The sequence below is a fragment of the Magnolia sinica genome, chromosome 3 (assembly GCF_029962835.1).
Source record: "Magnolia sinica isolate HGM2019 chromosome 3, MsV1, whole genome shotgun sequence".
NCBI lineage: Eukaryota > Viridiplantae > Streptophyta > Magnoliopsida > Magnoliales > Magnoliaceae > Magnolia > Magnolia sinica.
In genome coordinates this window covers 99,261,548-99,285,134 of record NC_080575.1, presented here as the reverse complement: position 1 = coordinate 99,285,134, position 23,587 = coordinate 99,261,548, and the positions used below count along the sequence as shown (strand labels likewise).

The 23,587-nt window shown below is 40.7% G+C and overlaps 1 protein-coding gene across 4 annotated transcripts; it reads right to left on the bottom strand.

The window, feature by feature from the left end:
* Positions 1-345: 345 nt before the first annotated feature.
* On the bottom strand, positions 346-21,866 carry LOC131240385 (PH, RCC1 and FYVE domains-containing protein 1-like). 4 transcript variants are annotated; one of them, XM_058238572.1, is made up of 10 exons: positions 21,679-21,860; positions 21,495-21,571; positions 19,608-19,694; positions 18,040-18,129; positions 17,851-17,937; positions 17,633-17,734; positions 15,345-17,420; positions 14,793-14,939; positions 4,483-4,910; positions 346-916 (listed from the first exon to the last, which is right to left on the bottom strand). In XM_058238572.1, exons 2-10 carry the CDS (start codon positions 21,525-21,527, stop codon positions 760-762), a joined length of 3,207 nt encoding a protein of 1,068 aa, XP_058094555.1. In that variant the 5' UTR covers positions 21,528-21,571; positions 21,679-21,860; the 3' UTR covers positions 346-759. The 4 variants fall into 4 exon arrangements, with proteins under 4 accessions (XP_058094555.1, XP_058094557.1, XP_058094556.1 ...); XM_058238574.1 differs by having other exon boundaries at positions 15,345-17,297; positions 21,495-21,860; XM_058238573.1 differs by lacking the exon at positions 19,608-19,694 and having other exon boundaries at positions 21,495-21,859.
* Positions 21,867-23,587: the final 1,721 nt, after the last annotated feature.

The following is a 23,587-nucleotide window of genomic DNA, read 5'->3' as shown; positions in this document are numbered from 1 at the left end:
GTGAGATGAGAGGACCAAGCCACACCCAGATAGGCCCCACCATACACATTTTCAGGTTTTGGCTGCACTGTGCACATTCCCCAGGCAAAATAATAGACCATTCCGCTTATCCGGTGGCACACTGTACGTTTGCAAAAGAATGAAATGGTTAAAATCCAACCAATGATTCAGATTGAACACATTTGTGTGGCCTATCAGATGAGCCGACAAGCTTGATTTAAGCCCCACACCATCTAAACTTGGGATCCACCTGACAAGCTACCTGTATCTCCCAGATTTGGATCTTGCAGATTGGCACATGTAGTAGTGATTCAATGATTTTTTTCAGTTACAAAGAATTCAATGTCAAGAGAATACCTTTACAATGCATAAAGTTGTGCTGGAAAAGAATATCTACTGTACACTACACAACAGTAACAAAGCACATTTCAAACAAGAAGAAGAAGAAAAGACTGGTACAGAACAAATAAAAGAATGAAAAAATACAATACTGTTTTGCCTCAATATCAAATGATCTTGTTCGGCCCTCCGCCTCTCCCTCTCACCATAAAATTTGAGTTCTCTTTAGTGGTTACAAAAGGATGCCATCCATGCCATCCTTCCAAAATTTAGAAAAAAGTCGCTTCTCAAATCTACACTCTCGACGTTCAGACAAATGGCAAAATTGCGAGGCCCACTAAAACCGTAACACAAATCAAGATTGCTACTGCCTGTGTCAAAATTTCCTCTGCTTGTGATTTTATAATCCAGTCTAGGAAGCTAAGGCGCACCAGCAGCATCTTCCTTGGTGGGCCCTGCGGTCGCCGATGATCCCGTCACAGCCGTGTCCACCCCCCGGTAATTGTACTTCTTATACACCCTCTCTTTATTTTCCTTCCACCAGTCTTCTGCCTTCTTCTCTCCAAACTTTCTCTTACTGCAAAATGCATTGGAAACAGATCAAATACAGCAGCCAACACATGCAGTTGGAAACTACTGTGAAATTGCATAGGTAGGATATAAGTAATTCAAACTGCCCCATAGGCCATACGTATACATATCATCTTAGATGTATCATGAACCAAAAATTACTTTTATTTGATTGTCCAGCTATTAGATTGATTAACATTTATTGGTTGGTTAAAATGAAATAAGTCCAATGGCCTTACTTTCAAAACCAAGTGTCCAAGAATCCAAGGTTATGTTTGTTCAACCAATCTGGTTTTTATATTTTAACTAAGGGCCTATTTGGATACCATCCAGTAAGTGAACTTTTTAACTTATATAAGTTAGTTACTTATTTAACTTAAGTTAGTTTGACAAGCACCATCTTAACTTATGTGATGTGTGTGGGGGTGTGAGTGCGTGAGTGTGTGTGAAAAAAAAAGTGATGAAAGTTACTTATCCCTTCCTTTTTCAGCTTTTCAACTTTATATTTTTCTACTTCTCTCTCCCCCTCTCATCTCTATATGTGATGGATGGTCCATATCAATGGAGGCCCCACATGCTGGATGGTCCACATCAAAGGTGGGCCCCACATTATGGATGACCCATATTAACTTGGGCCCACATAATAAATGGTCCACATCAAAGGTCGGCCCATAATGATGGATGGCCCATGTCCACGGCGAGCTCCGCATGATGGATGACCCACATTGAAGATGAGGCCCACACGATGGATGGTCCACATCAAAGGTGGGCTCCATAAGATGGGCAGTGAACACTGAAAGTGGGCCCCACATGATGGTGGGCCCATATAATGGGGGGTCCACACCCCTGATGATGAATGGCCATGATGGACAGCCCACATTGAAGGTGGGGCCCACATGATGGACGGTCCACATCAAAGGTGGGCTCCACGTGATGGGCGGTGGATATTGGAGGTGGGCACCACATGATGGATGACCCACATCAAAGGTTGGCCCTTAATGACGAATGGCCCACATCCAAGCCGAGCCCCACATGATGGACGGCCCACATTGAAGGTGGGGCCCACACGATGGACGGTCCACATCAAAGGTGGGCTCCGTGTGATGGGCGGTGGATATTGAAGGTGGGCCTCACGTGATTGACACTGACATTGATGGTGGGCCACAGTTCACAACAAAGGTCAGCCCCTAATGATGAATGACCCACATCTAAGGTGGGCCCTGCATGATGGACGGTCCACATTAAAGGTGAACCCCGCATAACAGCCAGCCCATCCAAAGGGGCCCTACATGATAGACAGCCCACATCCAAGGCGGCCCTGCATGATGGATAGCCCCCATCGAATATGGGCCTCGCAAGGTGGATGGTCCATATTGAAGGTTGGCCCCACATGATGGACAGTTCACATTGAAAACAGGGCCAAGGTGGGCCCAACATAATGAACAGTTTACATCAACAGTTGGCCCATATGGTGGATGGTGGATATTAAGGGTGGACCAAACAAAATTAAGGGATTAGTACTTGTGTGATATGGGAAACCAAACATACTTTTCAACTTTTTGGTTGATAAGTATGTTGTTTACCAAACATACTTATTTGTTGAATAGGTAGAAAGCAAGATAAGCTACTTGAGGTATAAGTAGCGTATGTAAAGTAACTTACGATCCAAACTCACCCTTGCTACAGTGGATTCCACAGTTTAATCAGTTTAATTTGAGTTAATGTATGTCCAGTGTACCATATCTAAGTGCCTGCATACCGAGCACGGTATGCAACCAGGAGTATCAAATAATTCCCCATTCTTTAATGTCTTGTAGAGAGTATGATCTTGGAGAATTTACAAATTCAGCTTGAGAAATGCTGAGGCAATTCACACAGAAGGATTGAAGAGGCAGTTCACCGTACACGTGGCAATGTAGCACATGGATCCTAGCTAGTCATCAGGTGGAGCAAGCCATTATTGTACATTGAATATTACTGTTGGTCAAATTTTCTTATTGTCCATTTTTCTCATATTTTCTGAGCATCCAGCATAGGGCTGTCAATGGGTACTAGGAACCATGGGTACCTGATAGCCCCAACCTAATTTTAATGGATCTAGGTCCCATTTTCAGGCCCATTAAGAAAATCAGGTCAGATTTGGACCTCACCTTTTGGACCCAGTTAAAGTTGGGCCAGGTTGGATCCAGTTAGTCATAATAGTAAAATTATACATGTTGTGTGCGCACGTGTGTGTGTGTGTGTGTGTGTGTGTGTGTGTGTAGAGAGAGAGTATAGATATAGATAATTAGATATAGATATATAGCTCAAGTGGTAGACTGAGTGAAAGATACCTCGTTTCAACACTGAGGTCTTGGTATCAATTCCCTAGTGGGGGTGGCTAACAGTGAAGTGTGAACTGACAGTGGGTGTGCTAACAAGATAACAAAAAAAAAAAAAGATATAGATTATTCTGCCAAAAGAAATGAGGTTTCATAAGCCACACACATGTAACAGGGACTAGTTTGTATCAGAGTGGCACGTGTCTCCCATCTAATCCATCCATTGGATGGGCCCAACATGTAAGTGCTCTTGTTTGTCCAGAACCCAACATGAAATCTAGATCAAAAAGACCTGATGGGTACCTGAACTAGATTGGATCCAGGTCTAGGTCTTCAAGAACTGACCTGGACCTGGCAAGACCTAGTATGGGTATCATAGGACCAAACCTGCACCTGAGCTGTTGACAGCCCTAGTCCCGTGCACCCGATGAGTGAAGCCGGCTGATTCTTTCTGCCAGGGCATGTTCATGGTGGCCTCTTACCTGATGAATGGCCTGGATTAAACACGTGTGGCGGTTTGCTTCTTCAATCTCTCCCTAGCACTTCTTATCTACCATTGGGAGTGATATGAACTAAAATTACATCCTTTGTTGGCACAAAATTGTGTTATTGTATAATGAAAAAACAAAAAGGGTGGGTGTATTAATCAGTCAGACTGGGTGCCGATAGCAATTTTTCAATTTCCTTAAAGATTTGGTTGAACTCCAATTAACCAAAGCACATAAATGAAGAGAGCTTTGCTAAGCGCATACGCTTGTGCAATAAAGCACATGTACATGCCACATGTGCCAGCATGGCACATTGGTGTCAGATCTAATCCATGTCGCTGGTCCAACCTTCTGCATGTTTTCCCAATAATAGATCTGGTCCATTCAGCATGTAGTCCCTAATATTGGAAACAAGCAGATGGTTTGGAAAACTTCAGCCAGGTTTTTCAGAGCCATGCGTTTGTTTTGTGAACTGTGACTGTGGCACATGACCAGTGGATCAACCTCATTCTTTAGCTAGGGCATCAATAATGGTTCCTTTCTCATAGATGGATTGGATCTCAAAACCTATCGTGCCATCCTGGCACGTGTGGCATGTATGAGCTTTATGCACATGCGTGTGAACTTAGCAAAGCTAAAATGAATAAACACATATTTTCTCATGAAAGAAATGAAAATCCGAACATGCAAGATATTAGGTTAGCGATCTATTCATGAAACTTCAAAAAAAAAAAAAAAAAAAAACAGCTTGGGTAGGTGAATACCTGAATTTGACTCGTTTGAAAGCTCTGGTCCCGTTTCGACGTTGAACAAGAGTTACATAGACTCCCGGTTCAAATTGCTCAACCACTTGAACTTCTCCTTCATTACTATAACTCGTCGTTGACACTCTAGGTGATCTTGAGTCATTCTCCGTATTCTGGTTAGGCATATCCTCCTTGGCATCGGAAACACTCGATCTGCCTTCATCAGCATTCTGTATTAAGTCCGTAATCCCTCCACCATTGCTACAATCATCCATCCTTCCATTGATCAAGAGAGATTTATCGAGTGAAGAATCAGCTGCCAAGGAAGAGTTTTCCAATGTCTGGCTCTCGCTGCTCTTCAGTAAATCTTCTAACTGAGTATGTATGGTTCTTAAGTTGTCAATGTCATAAACCTCCAGGGGTATTTTCTCTGCCATCTCACCCAGCTGAATAACAGGTAAAAGTAGCAATAGAATGGAATAATTAGCAAGTGTTGGTATCCTTTGTAAAAATACAAAGCATAAATGCATAATGTTGCGCTGAACTATTATACTCCACTGAAGCTCTCAAAATGTATTCATTTGAATGCATGCTCAGCAGGAACAAATCCCATGGTGTATGTTGTTTGCAGATGACATAGTTTTAATTGACAAGATGAAAAAGGGTGTGAACACAAAGCTAAATTTATGGAGAGATGCTTTAGAATCTAAAGGGTGTAAAATTAGTTAGGCTAAACAGAGTATGTGGAATGCAATTCTAGTAATAATAGGAGTGAAAATGAGGAATTAGTTAAGATTTCTGACCGAGAAGTCTCCCAAAATGACCACTTTCGACACCTTGGGTCAATAATTCATTGGAGTGGAGAGATTGAAGAGGATGTTGCCCATAGAATTCAAGCTGGTTGGAAGAAATGGAGATGTGCCTCTGGAGTTCTATGCAATCGTCATGTACCACTCAAACTGAAAAGGAAATTTTATAGGATAGCTATAAGACCAGCCATGCTTTAGAGGATGGAAAGTTAAAGAACAACATGTTCATAGGATAAGTGTAGCATAAATGAGGAGAGATGGATGAGTGGCAAGATTGTTGGACATAGGCCGGTGGGGCCCACTGGTGAGCAATCACTAGTGGGTGGGTCCCACATGTTTAGGCATCTTCCGGCCTTTCTCCTTTTCGGTTATATTTCAAATTCAAAATTGAATTTGATTTATGATAGGAGATAGGGATAAGACCGGATGATATGGTCTCATCCAATCTCCCCTCCTTTCCTATAAAAGGCATGCGCTCTCTCTCGCAAAAACAGAGATATACAAAATACTGAGAGTATACGGAGAGAGAAACATTGTGCACGAGAGATTGTCCATCTTAGCTTGTCCTTGGGACGATCTGATCCATAGATCGCAATCCGGGACCACTATATACCGAAGGATCAGAGGTATGAATAGTTCCATCTGCTCCAGTAGTAGATAGGCGGGCTGTTGGAGTACCGTTCTTCTGCTTTGTAAAGGTTCCAAACATCGTGTAGACCGTCAGATCTTGAGGGCTCACCTTCCGCGCTTCCCAACAGTGGTATCAGAGCATATTTAACGGCGGATCTCCGATTAAATTCATTTAAAAAGGTAAGTAACCCATTTTTTTTTTGGATTGGAATCCATGTGTATGGTGGATTAGATTTGAATTTTGTATACACGTATGCCATGTTCAAGTGAACCCGACAATGATGGACCAAGGTGATCATGTAGACCTTTAAGATTCCATACACCTTGTGTACACGTATGGAGTACTACATGTGGACCATTCCATAAACAAATAACATGGCATACATGAATTGCTTGTGACATATCTCCACTTAAATACGTGTAAACATAAATACTTGAGTGATGTGCACGTGTACACAACAGACCCATGTGTATACGTGTTCACACATCAGTCCCATGATTACACGAATTGGATATTGTTGGATGATGTATACATGTGTTGGCAGCTGTACATGCACATGAATTGGCTGCTGGATATATGCACATGAGTTGGCAGCTGTATACATGTGTTGGTGTTGGCAGCTGTACATGCACACGAATTGTACATGCACACATATATGGCTATACACGTGCTATATATGGCTGATATGCTTATCCATGTTGTATTGAACTACACCACTGCTGTTGTGCTTATCCATTTGTATTGAACTACACCACTGCTGTATACATGTGTTGGCAGTATCCATTTGTATTGCAGTGATGGACAATGACATAAGTTGTATCCATACCGTCCATCATGACCAATGGATAAAATGGTATAAGTTGTATCAAAACAGTCAAAAGATACACATGTTATTCTATAAACGTGTTGTTTTGTACAGACGGTACACACGTTGGCTGTACATGCAATAGTACATGCAATAGCTAATCTGTACACGTGTTGACATATGTGTGAAACAGATCTGCAATAGCTAATCTGCAAGTACCGTGTGAAGCATATCTGCAAAAGCTAATCTGCAATAGCTTATCTGCATTAGCTAATGTTGTACACGTGTTGTACACGTGTTATTTATAAGACTCATGAGATGCCAGATTAGCTAATGTTGTACACGTGTCTTCCAGATTAGCTAATGTTGTACACGTGTTATTTAGCTACCATACGTGTGTAAGCTTCTGTACGTGCATTAGCTATTGTACATGTTGTACACGTGTTTTACACATACAAGTTAACACGTGCTGTACATGAGCACCGTTGTACACATACAAGTTAACACGTGCTGTACAAGTTAACACGTGTTGTACACATACAAGTTCACACGTGTTGTACATGTTGTATACGTGTTATACATGCTGTACATGTTGTACACGTGTTGGTACCATACATGTGTTAGCCACTGTACATGTGTAAGCTGCTGTACGTGCATAAGCTGTTGTACATGTTGTACACGTGTTGTAAGCTAATGTAGATTACATATGTACATACATGTGTACACGTGTTGGCTACCCTACATGTGTTACCTACTGTACATGTGTTGTAATCTGCATTAGCTAATGTATACAGTATACACGTACAAGATAGCTACTGCATACATGTCTAATAGAATCTGTTATACACATGTGTACACGTGTTGTCTTCTGTACACATGGCTTTTGTACACATGTTAGCACGTATACATATGTGCAGATCTGTTGAAGGATGATGGACTCATATCAAAAGAATGTTGTTTCTTTTATTATTTTCTTCTTCACTATTGATCTAGAGCTCATTAGTGAACGAAACGATCAACAACTATGATGATCAATGTTGATGAAAGGATCCATCATCAACAATGATCATTATCGGTAATGATCAGATCCATCACTAATAGTCATGATCACAGGTGAAGATTGTACTCTCTCGATATCTTAGCACTTCTTTTTTTCCTTCTGATGATGATGTTTATATATGAGAAAATATTTGGCTTGATGTGTTTAGATCTAAGCCCCATATTATTTATTTTGTTTTCATTGGAAATTGTAAAACTTAGTGCTTAGATACTCCCTATACACAAATAAAGGTTGTGCATAACCTGAGTGGGAGTTTATTCTCCTACACCAAATGATGCATGCAACCATGTAATGGAAGGTTGCACGTTATATAAATTTATTCTTATAAAAGCATTAAATCTCATCTTAATTAGAGAACTTGATTGTTCTACACCGCCCATACGGGTATGTGGACTTTCAGATCTCATTAAGATGTGTTAACTGCTTTTATACTTTGAAATTTTATATAACACGTAGAAATGCTGATGATTAGTGTCAATACCTTAGATCATAGCTAAGTAATGATACTCATGCAATGTAGAGATGGCCACCAAAGCGTTAATCGCTGAACAACTAAAAGGACAACATTTCGACGGCAACAACTACGAAGACTGGTCTCGAGCAGTGCGATGCCTTCTGGACGAGGACGACATATCTCACACACTCGATATAGTTCAAGAGGAACCCATCCTGGCTGAAAATGGAAATTTACAAGAACATAGGGTTGCGATGACTCGCTATAATAAGTGGCGAAAACAAAATCGTTCAGCCCGTAATGTCCTTCTTAGCACTATGCACAAAGAACTCATACCTACGTATGAAGTGCATGAAACCGCTAAGGGAATCTGGGAAGCACTGACAGATGCCTATGCGCAGAAGTCAGATGCGAGAGTTAGGGCAATGGAATTGGAATTCCAGGAGTACAGGATGCCTATCGGCTGTCCCATCAAAGATCATATTCGTAAGATGGAGCAAATGATAGGTGCCCTTAGGAATGTTAGGTGCAAATTGACTGAAAATCAGAAGATTATAGCCATGCACCGTTCCTTGCCTGAATCTTGGGCCCAAATCAAAAGAATTCTAAACCATACTGATTCTATCACAACGTTCAGAGACTTTTGTGGCCACTTGGTACGTGAGGTTGATATGAATGCAATTCAGCCAGGTTCGGCCAAGGCCTTTGTAGCAGAGACCCATAAGCGAAAAGCTAATAATAAACGGTTCAAAGCTCGCAAGAAGGCGAAGAAGAATAATCAAGAACAGAAGACTACAACACCTCCTCCAAATCTCAAGAAAGGGAATGGAAAGAAGAAGCAGAAAAAGACAAAAATAATCTGCTTTGTCTGTGGAAATTCCGGCCATTATGCTCGGCAGTGTGCCCACATTTCTCAGTCACAAGAGACTTTGTATGTAGGCGTTTGTTCTGAAATCCTTTCCGTTGATACTATATCTAACGAGTGGATTTTAGATTCAGGCGCAACAAAGCACGTGACACAAAGTCGTCGAGGACTCAAGGAATTTCAGTCTGTAACCAAAGGAAGTTACAAGCTGTACATGAGCAATAACGCTGTTGAAGACGTACTAGGGATTGGCGTTCTTCATCTCCGTACGCGCATAGGGCAAACAATAATCCTTCGTGATACTCTTTTTGCACCGGGGATGCGTCGGAATTTAATTTCTGTTTCTAGGTTATTATTTGATGGTTTCGATATTCGATTTTCTGGGACTAGAGTTTCTTTGAGACAAAATAACCTCATCTTTGCATGGGGAAATTTAATTTCAGATTTATTTATTCTAGACGTAGATTGTGATAATGCCCATATTGCTTTATCTGCTATGTCGAATAAAAATGTAGAATCTGAATCTCAAAAATGGCACGCCAGGTTAGGTCACATCGGAAAGGATCATATGACAAGACTAGTACGTTCTGGTCTGTTAGACTCCTTATCCAAAGTTGATTTGCCATTTTGTGAACATTGTGTGTCCGGGAAGACATCGAAGAAACCATTTCCCAAAGCGGCTAGGTCTAAGGGCACACTAGAGATAATCCATTCAGATATCTGTGGACCATTTAATGTACATGCCAGAAACGGATGTCAATACTTTGTCACTTTCATTGACGATTACTCGCGCTATGGATATGTGTATCTCATCTCACACAAACCGAGGCTTTTGATTGTTTTCTTAAATATAAAGTCAGGGTGGAAATCAACTTGAGAAAAAGATTAAAACCCTTCGATCCGATAGAGGTGGCGAGTATACATCAGAACCTTTAAATCATATTGTGAAAACGTTGGAATTGTTCGGCAAAAACACAATGGCTTACACTCCACAACAAAAGCGGTGTTGCAGAGAGAAGGAATAGGACACTATTGGACATGGTTAGATCGATGATGGCACAAGCCAATCTCTCTACCACATTCTGAGGTTAACAGCCGTCTACGTCCTTAATAGAGTCTCATCCAAATCCATTCCTAAGACTCCATATGAGATGTGGTCTAGGAGGCCTCCTTCTTTAACCCACCTACGCCCTTGGGGATCATTGGCATATGTTTTGCTACCTACTCAACTTAGAGGTAAACTTGATAGTAAAACCATTGAATGCGTGTTCATTAGGTACCCTATGCATTCAAAGGGATACGTTCTAGTTTATGAGGACCATGGACGATGGATTGAGATAGAATCCCGAGACGTGACCTTCGTTGAAGATAGATACCCAAGCCGAGTAAAGCAAAAGGTTCCAATAAAACTTTTTGAAATACCCGATGTATCTCAGGAGAGTGGGAGTTCTGCTCCTCAATATGAAGATGCTCCTATAGTTCACCAGGACAGTGGGAGGACATCTCAGCAGGCTCTTGAGTTACGTCGAAGCGAAAGAGGATTGATTCCCCGAAGATACTTCGATATTGAGGGGCAAACATTTTCTTGCGTTGCAGTTGATGATGATGAACCTAATTCATATCAGGATGCATTATTATCTTCTAACTCGGCTGATTGGGTAAATGCTATGGACGAAGAAATCGCCTCCATGGAGAAGAATAAAGTTTGGGAACTTGTTAATCTGCCTTCCAATCGCAAAGCGATAGGTAATAAATGGGTACTTTAGATCAAAAGAAAGGCAGATGGTACAGTGGACAAGTATAAAGCACGATTAGTTGCTAAAGGTTTTACACAGTAAGAAGGCATTGATTACGAGGAGACCTTTTCACCTGTTGCAAAGTTCTCCTCAATCCGCATGATCTTGTCCATTGTCGCAAGTTTAAACTTAGAGTTATATCAAATGGATGTAAAGACCGCATTCTTAAATGGTGACTTGGATGAAGAGATATATATACAACAGCCCATGGGTTATGTGGATAAAAAACATCCAAAGAAAGTCTGCAAGTTGTTAAAATCTATCTATGGGCTGAAGCAATCTTCAAGACAGTGGTACATGAGGTTCCACTTGGCCATCACCACTTTTGGATTCACGATGAGTGAAGAAGATCATTGTGTATACATAAAACGGTCTGGAAGATCTTTTCTGATACTATCTCTATATGTAGACGATATCCTGTTAGCTGGTAATGACATGCAATTGTTAATATTGACTAAAGATTGGCTATTCTCGAACTTTGAGATGAAAGACCTTGGTGAAGCCAACTTTATTCTTGGGGTAAAAATCATCAGGGATCGCCCTAAGAAATTTTTAGGCTTGTCTCAAGCAACCTATATACAAAAGATCTTAGAGCGGTTCAGGATGGAAAATTCAAAAGCTGTTGAAACCCCTATGGATAAAGCTACCAAGCTAGACAGGAAATCGTGTCCCCAGACTGAAGCCGAGAAATTGGCTATGTCCTCAGTACCTTATGCAAGCGCAGTAGGGAGCTTAATGTATGCTATGCTTTACTCCAGACCGGATATTAGCTATGCAGTTGGCATATCAGAGTAACCCGGGACAGTCTCATTGGCAAGCCGTCAAACGTATATTCCGCTATCTCAGAGGAACAAAAGACCTAATGTTGTGTTATGAAGGCACAAGCCTCGAGCTCAAAGGATATTCAGATGCTGCTTGGGGTAATGACGCCGACGAGGGAAAGTCTACTTCAGGATATGTATTCTTACTCGGAGGAGGAGCTATCTCATGGTCGAGTAAGAAACAGACATCCACAGCTCTTTCATCTATGGAGGCCGAGTACATTGCATGTTGTGCTGCAGTTCAGGAGTGTGTATGGGTTCGCAGATTTCTATTGAGTCTGGGTGTTGTACCGAGTGTTCGTCAGCCTATATCGCTGAAGATAGACAATACTTCTGCCATTGACTTGGCAAAGGACCCTAAACACCACCAGAAATCTAAGCACATTGAGATCAAGTATCATTACGTCCGTGATCAAGTGAGAGATAAGAAGGTCGCCCTCAGCTACATTCCTACTAAGGAGATGATGGTTGATCCCATGACGAAACCTATAGCTAGAGATCTATTTCAGGTTCACGTCAGGCAGATGGGATTGAGGAAAGCTTGACTGATGTACTTGTTTTGTAGTACCTTTGATCTTTCATTAATGAATATTATATCCCTTTTATTCAGTATTGAACACTAATATAACTAGGTATGAAGATCATCAGCATTTACCTTGAAATCATGTAGGATTTCTATTTTTTGTCGGCAGGCCGGTCACCCACTCGCACGGGTTGACCAACCTTAAATGTACAAGAGAGGCACATTTGGGGCTATGTTTATACATTGAGGTATGAACTTCCATTTATTGTGAATAATAAAGGATGAGGATATGAGTGAGTCGTATCCGCCTACAATCTTATAAAGATTGAAGATGAGACTGATAAAGTCGAATAACATAATCGCACCATTCCGTTACATGCGATCAATGTTATGGCCTGAAATTAAAGCCAGGTTATGAGGTTATGAGATGAGTCGTACCTTATGTAGAATGACCTGCGTATTGTAGACCCGACATTCACCTAGTATTGTCTACTTTACGACGTGGATTGTAGCCACGTGCTGGGACCTATTACCTACAGATTGCTTTGATTCGATCTAATCATTGCAACATGCGAGTAGCCAGTCCCGTAGGTGACTCTTTGTGTCCTTAGCTACCCTCCTCTTGTGTATATGAGGATGAGATTGAGTGTTGCTACTTTAGTGTACGATGACGAAAGGTCCTTGATTGGCCAGACTCAGTTACGCTAGGAAAGCAGCTTGATTAATTCCAAATTACACATCTGCGTGGGGAAGATCCCGTGACAGCTACACCAAGTTTCTAGAACTATAAATACGCACTTGAAGACTATCGAGTTGTTTTTATTAGACTTTTGCAAACAGTATTTTTCTTAAAAAGCATATATATATAAGTATTGCTTTGAATTGGTTTTATTCAAAGTTTGTGAAAAATCAAGTTTTCAGAATAACTCGATAAGTTGGATAAGTGCGTATGTTGGCCGAGTACTCCAGGTCGGGAGTTAACTCCATCCGGTGTGGTCATGTGGACTAGGACAGGCATTGCAAAGCTTGGGTTATTGAGTACTAGTCAGGTGGTCACTTAGTACTTAAGCACCTGTGAGAAGATAATGGTGATCCAGCTGGTCCCACGCCTCTGATTCTTTTGATCGCGATGTTTGGTTTTATGATTGTTATTAGGCAAGTTAGATGGACAAATTTATGTGCCTATCCCACAATGTGATTGAGTGGGAGATGTTGGACGTAGGCCGGTGGGGCCCACTGGTGAGCAATCACTAGTGGGTGGGTCCCACATGTTTAGGCATCTTCCGGCCTTTCTCCTTTTCGGTTATATTTCAAATTCAAAATTGAATTTGATTTATGATAGGAGATAGGGATAAGACCGGATGATATGGTCTCATCCAATCTCCCCTCCTTTCCTATAAAAGGCATGCGCTCTCTCTCGCAAAAACAGAGATATACAAAATACTGAGAGTATACGGAGAGAGAAACATTGTGCACGAGAGATTGTCCATCTTAGCTTGTCCTTGGGACGATCTGATCCATAGATCGCAATCAGGGACCACTATATACCGTAGGATCAGAGGTGTGAATAGTTCCATCTGCTCCAGTAGTAGATAGGCGGGCCGTTGGAGTACCGTTCTTCTGCTTTGTAAAGGTTCCAAACATCGTGTAGACCGTCAGATCTTGAGGGCTCACCTTCCGCGCTTCCCAACAAAGATGAGGAAGGAGAAATGAATGCATTCGAGGAAACTTGGGAGTAGTGCCGGTAGATAATAAGATGAGGGAAATTAGACTTAAGATGGTTTGTTCATTTGCAACAGCGACCAAGAACCGAGCCGGTTAGGAGTGAGTTGGTACAAGGTGAATGCTCTAAAAGGACAAATGGAAGTCCCAAAAGGATGTGGATGGAGGCAGTAAGAAAAGACTTGATGACCTTTGGTCTAATTGAAGGTGTGGCCACTGATAGAGTGGAATGGTGGAACAGGATTCATGTAACCAACCCCAATTAATTGGGATGTGGCTTATATGATGATGACGATGATGATTTGAATGCATGCTCAAAGCATGAGACATTGCAAAATGTCAGTAGCATTAATTACGACGTACAAAAACAAAGTGAAAGATGAGCATAATTTTGTAAATTTAAAAGAAGGTCATCTGAAAACACTTGGAATACAAGGCAGGGATAGCTAACCCAGAGAGACAGCAGCAGAGTTGCAAGGTTGCCATACATTATGCTATACATGCTGATCTACTTTGGATGTCCCTACAGACTGGGATAGGTTCAACTTTTATATTGGGGTAGGAAATGGGAACTGCACCAGGCAAGTTTCTGTTTTCCGCGCTCTGTGCCATGAATCACTACTGGAATAAGAATGGCTCACTAGCTGTGCCTTCCCCTATACACACGCATGTATGCACGTACACGGACACACCCATGCACACACGTGTGTGCGCACATGTATATGAATGTGTGCATGCATGTATGTCCCATAACTTAGTAAAATGCATGTTATATATTCAAAATAGAAATTTTGGTAATGAGAGTGTAACTTTAATGACTTGCAAAGGTTGAGTAAAAATACCTGGCCCACTAGAGACTTGAGAAGTTCCTTCACAACAGAATTCCTAGATGACTCCTCAGCCATGAATGAAGCAGCTACTGTAGCTTTCTTTTCTGCTTTCTGCAGCTCATCATCTTGAAATTCACACTTGTGTCTCAGAGTTTTAACCTAAAAGACACTCGGTACATGAAGAAGAAACTAAATTACTACCACTAAGTAATCAAAATAACTGTGCTCACACATCATTTCCCCATGAATCAAAGGGAAGATATGGGAAAGTCAAGGGTGCTTTTGGATGTGCCCAAATGGCCCACAAAATGAATATTTTGGCAGGATAAATGGTTATCTGTTCAACCAAGCATTTGTGGCAGTGCAGAAAACCGAATAGCATTATGTGGGATATAGTTTTTCCACCTTTTTTCCACACCAAATCAATATCGCAATGTGTTTTAGATCCTGCCCAGAACGCATCAGATATTAATGCAGGCAGAAAAGAATCCCGCATGCCTGTACTTCCAGGGACATTGAAACAAATCATCAGAAGTCGTGGGCGGAAAGGAATTTGTTACTTACATGGGCCTGCAACTTCAGGACTTCTTGGTTTAGAAGTTCGTTTGTCTTCTTGAGGCTGTCAATGATGCTTTTAGAATATACAGGAGTTGCAGAGCGAGGAGGGCTTAGCCTCATAGAGTAGGGTGATGCAGAACTCGAACTGACTGCTGGTTGCGGCGCCGACGTAACGATTGGTTTCAAAGCATTTTGAAGTACACTCAAGGAAGTTGGAAAAGCAATATCTTTTAGCTGTGACAGTGATGGAACTTGGGCCACTCGCAATAGGGAAAGCGAGTCAGTTTTAGGCCCTTGCTTGATCGATTTCTCTTCAAGATACTTTACGGGTTCTGTGTTAGGAGATAACAAAATCCTCGAAGACCTTATTTCTCCCCTTTCCAACCTCTCCTTGGTGTCAATAATGCGGTGGGGGGCTACAATCTTGTTATTGACAGCCGATGAAGCACCAGCTTCCGATGCTTTAAGCTTTGCAAAGCAAGAATCACATACGCGGTATGGTTTGCCTGAAGTAGGAGCTAATGCAGCTTTAAGAACTTTTCTGGAACTGCAAGCATGGCAATGAACAAGTCCACAATTATAGCAATTGTGCCTTTTCCGAGTAAATCCAAACGCCTGTCGACACCCCGAGCAGAGTGACTGGTCTGCGCCAGAAACCCACTTGTGAATGCATATAATAGCAGTGAAATTTGAGCCGCAAGATATGCTTTTAACATGCCTGTCTTTTAAAGCTTCAACAAGAGTAGGCATTTTCCGATCTTCGACGTCCCCATGTCCCAGTCTTCCATTGGCACCATGCCCCCATGTGAATACTTCGCTTCTTGAGGTCAGGGCGGCAATGTGGTATGCACCACAGGAGATTTCTTCAACTAATTCACCCACCAATTTATCTTGTACTAAGCAAGGTACCTTACCATCAGAACGTGGATTTCCCAGCTGGCCATAAATGGTACTTCCCATTGTAAAAACATGCCCTGATGTAGTGAGGGCAACAGTAATACTATGTCCACAGGCCAGCTGGTGGAAGTTGTAGTCGAAAAGTGACGAGACGCAAGTGGGAACCAACTGTGCTTTCTTGTCCCCATGACCCAAACGGTTTTTATCACCATCACCCCATGTGAACAATTTTCTAGACATAATGTTTCCACCATACTGTCCTGTAACCTCTACAATTGCAGCCGTATGCCACACTCCGCAGGCAACCTTAATGGTCTTTAGTCCGCTCAAGGATTGAACTTCTCTTGGGTACCAACAGCTTTCTCGATCACCATGGCCCAAAACACCAAATGTCCCATCGCCGAATGTAAACAATTTCCCGTTCGAAGTTGCTAAGGCCGAATGCCATGTACCGCATGCAACAGACAGCACTTGAAATCCTTCTAAAGGACCACATAATCTTTTAGGTATCCAGTGGCTAACATTGGTTCCATGACCAAGAAGTCCGGCATTATAGGTACCATCTCCCCAAGAAAATAGGTCACCAGCCACTGATATAGCACATGTGTGATACTCACCACATGCAACATACTCCATGTTACTAACTGCCAAAGATTCGACAAGTTGGGGTCGGACACGATCCATTTCTATTCCATGGCCAAGACGTCCTCCAGACTCATCACCCCAAGTAAATACCTCACCTTGCCTCGTCACTAGGGCAGCATGCCTAACACCACAAGCAATCTGATGAACATCTAAAACCACGTTTGATTCTAAGGGCTTAGGAAGTAGCACATCAGTTTTTGAACAGAGAGGATTTGCAATTCCATCAGCTAAACTCGCAAAACAACAAACCTCTCCCCAGACATAAACATCACCTAAAGATTCACAGTCATCAGGTCCAGATCCTTGACTAGAATAGCTAGGGGCAGCACTTGAAACACTAAGACGGCCATCTCCTGTGTTGCTTGTTCTTGGTTGCATATTTGCACAGTCCGACCCCACATCTGACCTCACCAAATTCTGAGAAGGTTCCCGAGAAAAACAATCAATGAAGGAATTCGCGTTAGAACTACAAACTATACTTAAAGGAACCTCTAGTTTTACACTGGAAGGACAACCATCTTGAATGAAGTTCCCACCATCCTTCAGGAAAAAAAATAAAAAAAGAATCAGCTACAGTTGCAATAACAAAAACATAGGGAGTTTTATCAGATGTTGAAATTGTTATGCAAAAACAAATTTAAAATTTAAAATGAATAAAAATTAAAAAATTAAAAATTAAAAAGAAAAGAAAAGAAAACTGGATAAAGAATAAGAGATTCTGTAATGAATGGCTCATAGGTTAGGTAACTCACATCAAAATGACCATTAGTCTTAGAACGTTTATGTTGGCCAGTAGAAATCAGTGCCTTAAGGCTTGCAATCCACACCTCTGCCTCAGCTTCGTCTTTGCAAATCTAGTGAATACAAATAATTGGGGAATCGTCGTAATTTAGAACTTAGCATCAACCAATCAACGTTCACTTTCATATTAGAGTATGAAAAAAGGAGAAATGCTTATAATTTCACTTACCAGATCAAGAGATCGTTCGCCATTGTTATAGAGAAGAGAAAATGACAAATAGTCCTTTTCAGGGCGTAAATATCTCTTAAAAACGGCCTGCAGAGTAGGATAAGCCAATAGAGCACCATATGAGAAGACAGGTGAAATCATATACAATCATTTAAAAAACCATGTGGCCCACAGCAAGGTTAATCTCACAGTTCTCTGTCCTGGGATAATACGTGAGACAGAAGATAACTTCAAAGTCCTTTCCTCTCCACGTGAATACCAAATCAGTGCTGTTTCATCCTGTGAATATAATAGTATATTAAAAAGAACTGGTCAAGCCACATGCTACAAAAAAAAATAAAAAATGGCAGCACGCACACACACATACTGCCGAGATATCTAGAAGAGAATTCAAATGCCCTGAAGCATTTATGCTTAGCAAAAGTATGCACAAATTTGGCTGAGAATTTTCAACCATATACACCGAAGGTTTGTGTTTACTGATAGTTTTAGTTGGTATATAACTTGCAATATCAGACATCAATCAAATGTCTGCATTTGATGCAACCACCACATACAAATGGAATATCGAACCACTATAAATGAAAAAATAATAATTTGTATGCACCAGAGAAATACTGTCTAAAATAGAAGATTTATCAAAGCCTAATGCATGTCATTAAAGGAAACATTACCATAGAGCAATGAGTTGAGAAAGAATAAATGGGTCCATCTTGTTGATTAAGCAATTAAATATACAGGAATGCTCAATCAAGATGCCTCATCTTCATGAATCTTAAAGGAATGCACACAAGCACCAACATGCCACATGTGTGCAGGATCTGGGACGTCCATCAGACGGAACCCCAGTGCACGTGTCCAATCCTAAAACTAGGCTAGCCCACTCATTGGATGAGCGACACATTACCATCGGTTATCATTTTTGTAAATGTCCATTTCTTTCTACATGTGTTTCCCACCTGATAAATTGGTCTGTCAGATTTTTGGGCTGAGGAACATTCCATGTGGGAACCACCCTGCAAATGTCCTAGAACCCAGACCCATGCGCCACCTTGCCGCATGTGGTGTGTTTATATTTCATATTTGAAGAAGTGGTTTTTGGAATTAGCATTCCTCATATTAAAATCTCTTAGATGTATACAAACAATTGAATGTTGTTTTTTTTAAGTAACTCAAAATGCCAATCTTTAGGCACCAAGCCCATGCACATGACTAGAAAATATCATGACTGTTGTGGAAATGAAACATTGAAGAAAAGGAAACAGCAGGGGAAAACAAAGAAAAAAGAAATAGACAATGATGGGAGTAACTCAATACCTATCTTACTCCAAAATAATAATAACAATAGCAGTAGTAGTAGTAATAAATATAAAATATTGCTGTGCATATTTGATGTTTTTTTCATTACTTCTCATATTTTCAATGTGAATTTTAGCTCTCGGCTTACACACTTGGTATGTTGAGGATGGTACATGCCTCGAAGTTAAAAGTTTATGGTAATTTGTTTAAGTGGCTAATACATGACAGATTTCATAATCTGTGTAACAGTTATATACTCATCAATACACATGTATGTCTCTGTATTTCCATTCTCCTCTTTATTCCGAGTCAATCATGTCAGAGTCTACACATTGTGGACATGATGCTTTGTATCTATGTCTCGGAAAAACGGGCCAGAAACTGAAAGTTATTACAGACTACACAATAACTTAAATCTCTTAATTGAGGGGGGAGGTGGGGGGAAGGAAGGTACTCACGGTAGAAATTCTGAAAGGACAAAACTTAGGCTTCCCTTTCCGACTATACTTGATTAACTGAGTACCCTTCTTCAAAGCAATAAGTCCCTTCAAAGGAGACAAATGAAAATATTTTAAGCAAAACAAAAGCATCCAGAAATCATGAGAGAAAAAACTGCTAATTAAAGTATGCAAAAAAATAATAGAAAGCTAAAATTTACTTGTGTGCTAGTAGTCAATCAATATAAAATTTTCATTTTCTTTTGATAGATATATCAGCAATGACAGATGAAGTCAAGTTTGATCAACAACTGTCAATCAATTCTGTGCATATAGCACATCAAAATGCCAAAAAGGACTACTTTCACTTCTAAAGTGATTCAATCATTTTCGTTTTTCATGAGTTCAGATGCACCCAAAAAGGTGGAACTTGAGTTGACAATGAACAACTTTGAGCTTGTTTGATATGGTGTATTTGCTTGTAATTTAAGTGAATTAAGCATTTATTACTTACCATGGCAAATTTCAAAAACTGTCAGATGTAAGATGCTGACATCTACGGCTTTTGGTAGGTCCGGACTCAGAAAGTGAGGTAGAGTCCGTGGGTCCCACTGTGATGTATGTGCTTTATCCACGTCGTCCATTCATTTTTCCATATAATTTTTGGGCATCAGCCCAAAAATGAGGCAGATCCAAAGCTCAAGTGGACCACACCACAGTAAGTATTGGGAATAATGACACCACTATTGAACTCACTGTTTTCTGTGGTGTGTTCCACTTGAGCTTCGGATCTTCCCCATTTTTTTGCTCACGCCCTAAAATGATCTGAGAAAATGAATGGACGGTGTGGATATAAAGTATACATCATAGTGGGGCCCACAGAGTTTTGGTAATGAAACAATGGTGGGTTTGACCTGATTTTCTATGTGCAGTTCCCACTCTTTGCAAACACCCACCATAAGTTATTATTATACTTTTACCATTGATTTACGGGTATTTACACCAAAACAAACAGGCCCTAAATGCATATCATTGTGTAAAAAAAATTAAATATACATAATGCACCTCATAATATATGAACAGCCACAAAAAGCCAATCATTTTGTTCAGATCATGTTTGATAAAATTCAACCAGAACTCCATCATGGGCTTTCCAAAGGACAGTCAAGACTCTCCAGTTTATGGTCGCTTCTCTATGGTACCAGTTGTAGTTCCAAAGGAAACTTTCCATGCATAACAAATACAAGAGAATTCACCCACTCATGCTTTCATATGCAATTCCGAACGAATGCACCCTCAACACAAATTGCAATCATTGGCCTAATGATACTAATAAAGTGAATAACCAAATTGAATTTCCTTCATTGGAATACATATCGAGAGTCTAGGCTCTATATTTTAACTACATTACTTTCAATGTGGTCCCAAAGGGAACAGTACTACCAATCAAAGCAAGATCATTAATTTTTGTTATTTCCTCTCTATTAGACTGTTGTTCGCAATCCAAAGGCTCCAATTGGATGCTCAATCGAATTGAATAGCAATAATTCAATAGAACAAGGCGGAAAAAACAAAAGTAGTGCTAGCCCCGAAATTGAAATCAAGATCCTCTCAGGCCCAAGCTGAAACGCGTCGAATTGGAATATGGGTTCAATTTTATTTACGAATTAAAGCCGTCCCACCCCACTTACATCATTTCTTCGATATTGAATTGGATCATTGCAATTGAACATAATCCAAGCATCGAACACAGCATATGCATGCGAACAACAGATCGATCCGTTGAGAAAACTTATATTCCAACATGAATTTCTATAGACGAAATAAACAAATGCAATTCGAATGAATTACGATTCGACAAAAACAAGGAAGAAAAGGAGGAAAAAGGTTAGAAAGCGAAGAACTGACTTGCTCGACCTCACGCTCGAGATGATCTGCCATTCCATCTTCGGTACCCCAGTCTTCTTCATCAAATTCCAATAAACCTTCGAAAATAAAAGATCGGACGACAGAGAAAGAAATCAGAGATCTTCCTTTGAGAGCTCAAGAGATCGCCAATTCGATCCAATTTCCAATCTTTCCAATAACCCACCAAAATGTGGACTGAATGATCGAATTCCAGGCAGAATGTTCCCAAATCAGGACCTCAAAGTGGTCGAATTTGTCGGAGAAATTGCCATTTCTTGAATTCAACGGATTGGATCGATTGGAGTATCCTATATCAACGTTTGTTTCTTGAGGGAAAAAAGATGAACAAAAATTAAGAAATAAAGAGTATTTCTTATATTCAAAAACGCTCAAATAAAAATTGAAAAAAAAAAATTGAAATTTTTTACGAACTAGACTTCTATGTTAGTTCTATACCGTTTACAAAATGGTGGTGACTCATCTCTTCACACGTGGCACTCATTATGTTCTTAGTGCTGTTTTTTTTTTCCGTTACGATCCATCCAAAAGAAATTTGGACGGTCTTCATTGCCTTAAAACTATAACATGTGTATGTTCGAAGAGTTACCACCAGTTTTCAAATGGTACAAAACTCGTGGAGCCTCTATTATTTTTTTATTATTACCAGGGACAACTAGTGTTGCCCCAAGTATGGAATGACGTTATTGGTGCACTCTAGAACCACATGACACGTGTCATTTATCTGAACCGTTCATTAGGTTTTTCCTACAGATCATGGTCTACCATGAAAATTTTGCTGTGATTTGATGAAGCTAACCATAAAAAATTGGCCTTTCTTTACATAACCGTTGGTTTTCCAAGCCAAGTGGACTATATTGAATAGGCCACAGATAGTGACCACTGGGCCTCTTTGATCAGATCAGAAATTTTTTTAACCAATGGGATAGAAAATTTCCTCTGATTGGTTTGAATTTTATGATGGAAGACTGTGAATGTGGTTTGAACCTAGTGGACGGTCCAGATCCATGATTTAATCGTCCATGCGCGCAGAGACCTCTCTAAAAGCACCCGCGCCCATCGACTCTCCATGCGCGCAGAGACCACCTAAGTCACGTGAATCGGCCTTTTTTATATTTCAGATTTCCAGGTGGAAAGTAGTGTTGTCTTCTTGACACGTGGAGAGCATGTTTCCGTAGAATCCGTACAGCACGTGAGAGATTGAGAAACAAATTACCAATGCCTGGTGTTCTCGCTCGCTTTAGATTTTTGCGACACACGTGCCGGATTTGGAATGCGTTAGAGATTTTAGTCTACTCATCACGTAGGTCGCACTGAGAACAAACCATGAAGAAAATAAATACACTGGTCCACTTATCATATGTACGGATATCATATTAGAAAATGGACAAAAAATGACCTACGGTTTATATTCCACGTTCATTTATTGCCAGCTTGAAGAACATAAAAGAATGGGTGTTCTGTATGGAAAATATCACATAACAATGGACCGGATCAATGGTCTGGATCTGTTACTAATATGCCACGTCTGAAGGTGTGGTACAAGGCCCCTTCTCTTTCACGCGAGCGAGGAAGCTGAGCCTGACAATTGAGACAAACGAGGAATCACCAATGAGATATCGGGCAGCGTGGTATGAATGATACGCGCTCAGAAACCGCACACGTGTCGTACCTCTATCCAAAATTTAATTCGCCCATATAAGGGCCCACCCTATGTTGTTTATTAGGAATTTTTTAAAAATACCTGATTAATGCAGAATTCACATTCCGATTCCTAATTAAAAACATTTTCAAAGCTACTTGTTAAACAATGTTTATTATCATTTTGCTGCCTCCTCTTACACATTTTTTTTTAACGGCTGGTTAGATACCCTGTGACCAAATGGGTCGTTTGCTTTGGGGCACACCTTCATGTTTATGTAAAATCCATCCCAACTATACGGGTGCATCATCTCACATTAAGGGGCTGTTTGGTGCAGGGTATTAGGTAGGATTAGGCAAGATAGAATTGCATTTGGTCGGCATTTGGAGAGGATGGGAAAGTTTGTAATTAGGTGCGATGGAATTGCATTTAG